Source organism: Primulina huaijiensis, chromosome 14, assembly GCF_012295235.1.
Source record: "Primulina huaijiensis isolate GDHJ02 chromosome 14, ASM1229523v2, whole genome shotgun sequence".
Lineage (NCBI taxonomy): Eukaryota > Viridiplantae > Streptophyta > Magnoliopsida > Lamiales > Gesneriaceae > Primulina > Primulina huaijiensis.
Genome location: NC_133319.1, coordinates 7,238,666 through 7,248,617, shown reverse-complemented (window position 1 = coordinate 7,248,617; position 9,952 = coordinate 7,238,666). Strand labels below are relative to the sequence as shown.

Sequence of the window (9,952 nt, the reverse complement as noted above, 5' to 3'; positions counted from 1 at the left end):
TTTTCAAAATATTATGAAAAATTTTAACAAGTTAAAAACATTAATTTTGTTCGTTCAAATTATACNCAGCAATTAAACTAGCACTTCTGTGTTTTATCAGAATTAGGTGTTGTGCCGGATGTTACAACATCTCGAACAACATGCAGCGGAATATTAATTTTTATAGCACAAATCGACTTTGAATAAATAAATGGACAAGATTAAATATGCACAAGTATAAATACATGTGCGGTGCCTTATGGCAAAAATTAATCACTCGAAAATCAAATTGTTCATACAAAAACATATCACTAAAGATTTTAACAAAAATCAATTTACTCAACACTTTGAGAAAATAAAGCTTTCTAAAAACAAATAACCAGAATAAAACTTAAACAAGAAAGCTAAAAACGTGATGCCAAAAGAGAATCCACGAAAATGATCTTCAGCCAACTTCTTCACAGATGTTGTCTGCGGATGTTCCCAACATTCAAGGCAACACGTGATCACCACTCTTTGAAACCAGCACGATCCTTGACAAATTATTTCTTTTATATTCTCGGCATGCACGAGTGTGTGTATGGTTGTTCTGAATGAAGAAGCCGAGAGAGGAGAGAGCCCAACAATGTCATTTATCTCTTATTTATAGTTGTAGACTTTTATCTCCACAAGAAAACCTATAACATAAGATGTGAAGGCCTATGAATCCTTGCTTGAAAATTTGCGAAAAATTAAAAATTTTCTTTTTAAATAATCAAAATACATCATTCATAAATAAACCGATAAACAAAGTTTGATATTCAAAATGGCAGCGGAAGAAAATATTTGTTTGCAAAAATTTATCGTTTTAAGAATATTCAACAACTGATAAAAATTGTTTGAGAAATAAAATAATAAATGCTGAACTGAGGTCCTCGGGTGCCACTACTGCCGACCCAAGATGGCTCACTGGTCCCCGCCTTCGGCCCTAGCCTCATCAGTACCTACAACAATCAAGTCTAGTGAGCCTAAAGACCCAGCATGCATATATCGTAGGTAACGAGTAAATACTAGTAAAATTTTGCATGGGATAAAATATCATGTCATGAGGCATACTGAAAATAACTTGTACTGAGCAATTATAATACGTGCATGACTGAATTAAAAATCATAGTAAAAATGTTGCTCCTTGGAGCCCTGTACTGAAATAACTGGTAATAATTTTCTGTTGAGATTATGGTCTACGCATGTGGCCCCTGCACTGAACTGAACTGATCGGTAACTGGCTACCGGGGGAGTATCAAACTGAACTGAACTGACCGGTCACTGGCGACCGGGTGGTACCAAACTGAACTGATCGGTCACTGGCGACCGAGTAAAATAGTGCTCCCAAAATAGTGAATTGACCACAAGCAATATCGCATAAATCTCAAAAATAAGTATTTTCTATTTTCATGCACGTAATATAATTAAATTGCATAATGAAAAATCCTGTATTATTTTACCAACTGGATTGGATCGTTCCCAGGCTCACTGCAACCTAAATATGCCATGAAAAATATGCAATAGCTTCTACTTGACCAACTATGCAATTTAAGTTAAAAAAAAAATGCGACAATGACGCTCGACGACTTCGTATTTAATCATGACTCCGAACCAACCCGAATCGACATTGAATAATCAAATAGTCATGATTAAAATACGCTAAAAATGACTAATTAATGCTCCTAAAATGATGCAAGTCGACATCTAGGTGAATGGAGGCCAAAACAAGAAACGCTCTTTCGAGAGTCAATTTGGCACATCGCACCGTAAATTTTTGTACGACTTCAAAAATGATCCGAATCACAAACGGTCAAAAACGTGGCCTTTCTAACTCGATGAGGCACTGTCCAGTCCAAGGCCATAGGCGAAAAGCCAACCAAGAACTCAAACGAGCCTCCGAACCGACACAGCAACTTGCTGTCAAATTCCAGCAGCAGCAACTTTGCTTGCATCGCGTCGTTTGCGAGACTTTTGGCCATTGGGGCTTGAACCACCGACCAGAGCCTCTCAAAAACATCCCAAGGAATGATTTGAACCATGGCTACGGGCCCTAGGCCAGCCACAATTCGCATCATATCAGAAACAACTCAAGGAGTTCACCCGAGAGCACCTTTGCGCGCGTGAGGGGGGTTTTGCTTTGTTCGTTGTCTCGTGTCGTTCCAGTGGCCATTTCATTGACCATGGCACGACCTAGAAATCTTGGGGTATGGTATGAACCGTGGCTAAGGGCCATAGGCCAAACCAGATCCACACCATCCACCAAAATCGAAATTACACATGCAGGAAAAATGAAAGGGCCGAAAATCTGTTCTTGTTTCTTTTATTTGAAAACCGATTCCATCGTGGACCAAGCCTCGAAAGGGCGACTTGGTCATGTCTTAGACATAACAAGGAGATGTTTTAACCATGGCTATAGCCCCTAGGGCAGCCAATATCAGAAGCATCACCCTTGACAATACACATGCCAATTTCGAGCCACAAAGTGACATGCTTGGGGTGTTGCTGTCAAAACTCTATCTCCAGTGTGAAGGGGCTGGAACCATCGTTGTTACATGACCCTAACATGTCCTAGTACATGTCTAGATGCAGTGCCGAGCCACTGGAATCGAGACAACCACCTGAACCATCAAAACAGCAGAAAACGTGAAGTGCACAAGGAAGGCTAAAAAAATATGTGCAGAAATTTACAAAAATTTGCTGTCATATTTCGGTTTTCTTGCATGAAATAGTGTACATATGATGTTTAAAAATACCTATATGGCTTGATTGAAGAGAAAAGGAAAACATATACATGCCTTGGTTTTCGTTTGAAAGATAAACGAAAAGAATAGACGATACGGTGCGGAGGAGACGGAGTTGTTTCTCTTGTTTTCTTTCTTGTTTTTCTTCCTTAATTTTACCCTAGCCTCTCACGATTTTCAATGCTGAAGGAGACTGAAATTTTCGAGATTATGGAGTGGGAGGGAGTCTAGGAATTTAAATGGGAAGATACAAGATAAAAGGGAAGGGAAATATTATTTCTATCTACTAGTTTGAGTGATAAGGAAATAGAATGATATCAAATATTTTTCTTGGGGATATTAGAGGTGCATATGGACGATTTTAAGGTCTAGGTGCAAAGGGAGAATTGGTTTAATTAAATCTTGGTAGTGATTTAAAAGTTGGGGAGGATAAATCTATCTAGAATAGTTAAGGGGATAAATAAAGAATGAGTTGAAATAAAAATCACAATTAAATCTTAAAAAAAACAACATGGCCGATTTTTTTATCTAGCTAGGTGGGGTGGGATCTTGCTCCATTAATTATCATAGAAGATTTGTTGTGATATAATTATCTCCCAATAAAAATGGATAGGAAAACTATTAATTAAATGGGTTGTCAACTAAACTTTTAAATTAAATTATAGGGGCCGAAAATTATAATAAAAGAGGAGGGAAAATATTTATTGAATATTGTATTTTAACTCTTTAGTGTTTTATCTACTCATTAAATATTTAAAAGAATTAAGGAATTAATTATTGAACTCTATTTACTACTTATCTCCACTTATTTAAATAATTCCTTAAACCTTCTTTTACAATAAATTTACTTATTAATTATCTTAAATAAATTTTAGGAAATGTTTTCTTAGCATTAAATTTTTATCTCTTTACTCCAACTCCGGTCCGGCCTCACTTAATGAACTGAAAAGAATAAAATTTAAACTACTGAATAAAATACTTAGCTTCAAAGAATGCATTTAAATACTCATGCAATGAAGTCAATTTAATAAAAAAAAATTAGAATTATGCATGGCTTATACGCAGTCTAATTACGGGTTCTACAACTCTCCCCCCCTTAAAAGAAATTTCGTCCTCGAAATTAGAACTCACCGAATAACTCGGGGTACCGACTTCTCATTTCTGGCTCAGACTCCCACGTAGCTTCTTCCTCTGAATGGTTGAGCCATTTGACTTTGACTCGCTTAACCAACTTGTTCCGCAGCTTCTTCTCCTGTCTGTCTAAGATCTGCACTGGTCTCTCCTCATAAGACAGGTTCGGGGTAAGCTGCAACGGCTCAAAGTTCAGCACATGCGAAGGATTCGCCATGTACTTTCTCAGCATGGAGACGTGGAACACATTGTGTACTCCGGCCAGATTCGGCGGAAGAGCAACACGATAAGCTAGCGTCCCAACTCTGTCAAGGATTTCAAAGGGTCCAATGAATCTCGGACTGAGCTTCCCTTTCTTCCCAAATCTCATGACACCCTTCATAGGTGCCACCTTCACGAAAACATGGTCGCCGACTGCGAACTCTAGATCTCTCCTCCTCTGATCTGCATAACTCTTCTGTCGACTCTGAGCAGTCCTCATCCTATCGCGGATCTGGGCTACTACATCAACAGTCTGCTGAATAATCTCTGGACCCAATTCTGCTCTCTCTCCTACTTCATCCCAATGAACAGGAGATCTACACTTGCGGCCATACAGAGCTTCATACGGAGCCATACCAATAGATGACTGGAAGCTGTTGTTATAGGTGAACTCCACCAATGGCAACTTCGACTCCCAACTCCCTGAGAAGTCAATCACACAAGCACGGAGAAGATCCTCTAAAATCTGAATAACTCGTTCTGACTGACCATCTGTCTGAGGATGGAAAGCTGTGCTAAACAGCAACTTCGTACCCATAGTCGAATGCAAACTCTTCCAAAAAGAGGAAGTGAATCTGGGGTCTCTGTCAGATACTATCGAAACGGGAATACCATGGAGTCGGACTATCTCCCGGATGTACAACTCCGCATACTGAATCATGGTGAAAGTCGTCTTAATAGGCAAGAAGTGCGCTGATTTGGTAAGACGATCTACAATCACCCAGATGGCATTTGATCCTCTGACTGACTTCGGCAAACCGGTCACGAAGTCCATGGTAACATTCTCCCACTTCCACTCGGGAATGGGAAGAGGCTTGAGCAACCCTGCTGGTCTCTGATGCTCTGCTTTCACTAACTGACAAGTCAGACACTCAGATACAAAACGTCTGATGTCTTTCTTCATCCCTGGCCACCAATACAATAGCTGCAGATCCTTGTACATCTTCGTACTCCCAGGGTGAATGGAGTACGGCGACATATGGGCCTCTGATAAGATGTCTGCTCGGATAGAATCACTGCTAGGAACCCATATCCTGTCTCGGTATCTCACAATACCGTCGCTGACTGTATACAAGACACTGCCCTTGGCTTCATCCCTCTTCTTCCACTGTGCCAATTGCTCATCTGCTGACTGACCATTGCGAATACGGTCAAGAAGAGAGGACTGAATGGTCAAGGTAGATAGACGGGGAACTCTACCTTGAGGATATGACTCTAGATTAAACCTCTGCATCTCAAGCTGAAGAGGTCTCTGAATCGTCAAATGAGCCATTACTGCGACTTTTCTGCTCAATGCATCTGCAACTACATTAGCTTTACCCGGGTGGTAGCTAATGTCACAGTCGTAATCCTTCACAAGCTCCAACCAACGCCTCTGACGCATGTTCAGCTCCTTCTGCGTAAAGAAATACTTGAGGCTCTTATGGTCGGTAAAGATCTGGCACTTCTCTCCATACAGATAATGCCTCCAAATCTTCAAGGCAAAAACTACTGCGGCCAACTCTAGATCATGGGTAGGGTAATTCTTCTCGTGGATTTTCAACTGTCGAGAAGCATACGCTATCACTTTCCCATGCTGCATCAATACTGCGCCTAAACCGAGCTTCGAAGCATCGGTATAAAGGACAAACTCGCCGGGCCCTGACGGCATGGCCAACACTGGTGCTGAGATAAGAGCTTGCTTCAAGGTATCGAAGCTCTTCTGACACTCCTCGCTCCACAAGAATTTAGCATTCTTCTTGGTCAAAGATGTGAGTGGGACGGCAATAGAGGAGAATCCCTTAATGAACTTCCTGTAATATCCTGCTAGCCCAAGAAAACTGCGGACCTCTGATGCATTCTGCGGCACAACCCAATCTCTGACTGCGGCAACTTTCGCTGGGTCTACCTCAATACCACTGCTAGAAACAATGTGGCCTAAGAACGCCACCTTCTCTAACCAGAATTCGCACTTACTGAACTTTGCGAATAATTTGTGCTTCTGCAAGGTCTGTAAAACTGTGGTCAGATGCCTGCTGTGCTCCTCTTGACTCTTGGAGTAGACGAGAATGTCGTCTATGAACACTATCACAAACTGGTCAAGATACGGCTGAAATACGCGATTCATGAGATCCATGAAGATCGCTGGCGCATTCGTCAGACCGAACGGCATCACAAGGAACTCGTAGTGACCATAACGAGTCCTGAAAGCAGTCTTGGAAACATCAGCATCTCTCACCCTCAACTGGTGATAACCGGAGCGCAGATCAATCTTGGAGAAAATCGAAGCTCCCTGTAACTGGTCAAACAGATCCTCAATCCTCGGAAGTGGGTATTTGTTCTTCACTGTAACCCTGTTCAACTCCCAGTAGTCAATGCATAATCTCATAGAGCCATCCTTCTTCTTAACAAACAAGACTGGCGCGCTCCACGGTGAAAAACTAGGGCGAATGAACTCCTTGTCAAGAAGTTCCTGAATCTGCTTCTTAAGCTCTGCCATCTCTGTCGGTGCAAGTCGGTACGGTGCTTTTGAGATCGGAGCCGTACCTGGCATAAGCTCAATGGAAAATTCCACCTCTCTCTCGGGTGGCAAACCAGAGACGTCTTCAGGAAAAATGTCTAAGAAATCTCTGACAATCGGAACATCTGAGGCTGACTGGCTGGGTGCCTCGGGGACAGATAAAAAGGTTGCTAGAAATGCCCGACACCCTCTATGCATGAGCTTCCTAGCCTGAACATAAGGAATAATACGCGGTAGAGGAAAGTACCTGTCTGGCTCAAATAAGAACTGCTCCATTCCTGGCGGTCGAACAAGAACAGATCTCCGCTGGAAGTCTATCAACACTCTGTTCCGCAATAGCCAGTCCATCCCTAGGATGATGTCAAATTCTGGCATCGGTAGCACGATAAGATCCGCATACACAAGATTTCCATGCAGCTCAAGGTCTATATCTCTGATCACATTAGTAGCTGCCATCTCCTCGCCTGACGGCAACACTACTGAAAAGGCTGTGTCTAGCCCAATGGTCTTGATCTTAAGAAAGTTCGCAAAGACCTCCGAAATAAACGAGTGAGTGGCCCCTGAATCTATCAAGGCCTTGGTAGCGGAACCAGATATAAAAATTCTTCCTGAAAGATCGGAACTCTAAGTTGAATCCAATAGCTACAAGAATTAAACTTATAGACATGCAAAGATCAAAGTTCTTCTAGCTTAAATTCCCAAAATAATATTGAGTAGAGCATGCAATCCTATATCAGTTTCTAAGTTCAAGATCTTAATTCTGGTTCCCAAAACACGGAAATTCAAATAATAACTTAAAGCTTAAAGGTACCTGTCAACAACATAGTCTCCGGGTTTGTTTCTGCGGCATGGAGAGCAAAAACTCTGCCTTGGGTAGGCAGATTCCTCTGAGGGCACTGCAGCAACATGTGGTCAGGACTGCCACACTTAAAACACTTTCCAGAACCAGACATACATTCTCCAGGATGGCGGCGTGAGCACCTGGGACAGACTGGGTGCTCAAAGGTCCTCGGGGCTGGGCGTCCCCGCTGCTGCTGCTGCTGTTGCTGGCCTCTGTTTCTGGGCTGCCCATGAAAAGGCCTCTTGTTTTGCTGTTGATGCTGATGAGGAGGAGGGCGGTGTGGTACCTGGGCTGGGCGCTTGCCTTGGCGATCCCTCTCGATATCCCGCAGATCCTGCTCTGCGGCTAGGGCTTTGGAGACCGCGACCTCATAAGTAGTAGGGTCAGACACCCTAACATCACGGCGCAAGATCGGCCGTAGACCCACCAGGAAGTGCATCATCTTAGCTCTGGCATCATTTGCTATCAGGGGCACAAAGTGACAGCCCCTCTCGAACTTACGGATGAACTCCGTAACCGTCATATCACCCTGTCTCAAGCTCATGAACTCGGTAGTCAACCTGGTGCGCACTTCCTCAGCAAAATATTTGGAGTAGAAAACCTCCGTGAAGCGTGTCCAAGTCAGTGTAGCCAAGTTCAGGGCTACTGCTGCTCCTTCCCACCATAAGCGGGCATCTCCACTGAATAAGTAGGTGGCACATCGGACTCTGTCTGCATCTCCAAGCTCCATGAACTCGAAGATAACCTCGAGGGATTTGATCCATCCCTCGGCAATCATGGGGTCAGACGTCCCAGAAAACTCCTTCGGACGCATCTTCATAAACCTCTCATAGACAGCCTCGGGCCCTGTCGGCCTGGCTGCGGCTGCAGCATTGTTCCCTGCAAACTGTGCAAAGAACCTAGTCATCCCAGCTAGCATCTGGGCATTCATGTCAGGTGGAGGTGGAGGAGGTGGAGGTCCGAATCCCCCCTGTCCTTGATCCTCACCGTCTTCATGACGGCGATCATCATTACCTCTCGGGCGTCCAACCTGGCGTCTAGGAGGCATACTGTTCCATACATAACCCATACGTAACTAACATGCATAATTCCATAATTTATTCTAAATAAATACTGAAATACTGAAAAGATTTGATCGTAAAACATTTCATGGAAACATGCTGGCAAAGTAATTCATGCTTTAAGTAAAATGCTGAAATGTAAAACTTACAGACCGAAGACGTGGCTTCGTGAGCTTCTCGTGGTCAGTAGTAGTGCAACCCTTTACAAGATCATAGGCTCTGATACCAACTGTGAAGGCCTAAAAATCCGTGCTTGAAAATTTGCGGAAAAATTAAAAATTTTCTTTTTAAATAATCAAAATGCCTCATTCATAAATAAACCGATAAACAAAGTTTGATATTCAAAATGGCAGCGGAAGAAAAGATTTATTTGCGAAATAACAATTTAAGAGTATCCCACAACTGTTAAAAATTGTTTGAGAAATAAAATAATAAATGCTGAACTGAGGTCCTCGGGTGCCACTACTGCTGACCCAAGCTGGCTCACTGGTCCCCGCCCTCGGCCCTGACCTCATCAGTACCTACAACAATCAAGTCTAGTGAGCCTAAAGACTCAGCATGCATATATCGTAGGTAACGAGTAAATACTAGTAAAATTTTGCATGGGATAAAATATCATGTCATGGGGCATACTGAAAATAACCTGTACTGAGCAATTATAATACGTGCATGACTGAATTAAAATCGTAGTAAAAATGTTGCTCCTTGGAGCCCTGTACTGAAATAACTGGTAATAATTTTCTGTTGAGATTATGGTCTACGCATGTGGCCCCTGCACTGAACTGAACTGATCGGTAACTGGCTACCGGGGGAGTATCAAACTGAACTGAACTGACCGGTCACTGGCGACCGGGTGGTACCAAACTGAACTGATCGGTCACTGGCGACCGAGTAAATAGTGCTCCCAAAATAGTGAATTGACCACAAGCAATATCGCATAAATCTCAAAATAAGTATTTTCTATTTTCATGCACGTAATATAATTAAATTGTATAATGAAATATCCTGTATTATTTTTACCAACTGGATTGGATCGTTCCCAGGCTCGCTGCAACCTAAATATGCCATGAAAAATATGCAATAGCTTCTACTTGACCAACTATGCAATTTAAGTTAAAAAAATGCGACAATGACGCTCGACGACTTCGTATTTAATCATGACTCCGAGCCAACCCGAACCAACACTGAACCAACGTATAGTCATGATTAAAATACACTTAAAATTATGAATTTATGCTCCTAAAATGGTGAGGGCCGAAATCTAGGTGAATGGAGGCCAAAACATGAAACGCTCTTTCGAGAGTCAATTTGGCACATCGCACCGTAAATTCTCGTACGACCTCAAAAATGATCCGAATCACGAACGGCCAAAAACGTGGCCTTCCTAACTCGATGAGGCACTGTCCAGTCCAAG

At 42.5% G+C, this 9,952-nt stretch overlaps 1 protein-coding gene across 1 annotated transcript; it reads right to left on the bottom strand.

Moving 5' to 3' along the window:
• Positions 1-843: 843 nt before the first annotated feature.
• Positions 844-8,848, bottom strand: LOC140957631 (uncharacterized). Its single transcript, XM_073414962.1, has 2 exons — positions 7,448-8,848; positions 844-962 (listed from the first exon to the last, which is right to left on the bottom strand). The coding sequence occupies exons 1-2, from the start codon at positions 8,544-8,546 to the stop codon at positions 925-927; spliced, it is 1,137 nt and encodes a 378-aa protein (XP_073271063.1). The 5' UTR covers positions 8,547-8,848; the 3' UTR covers positions 844-924.
• Between the last annotated feature and the right edge of the window lie 1,104 nt (positions 8,849-9,952).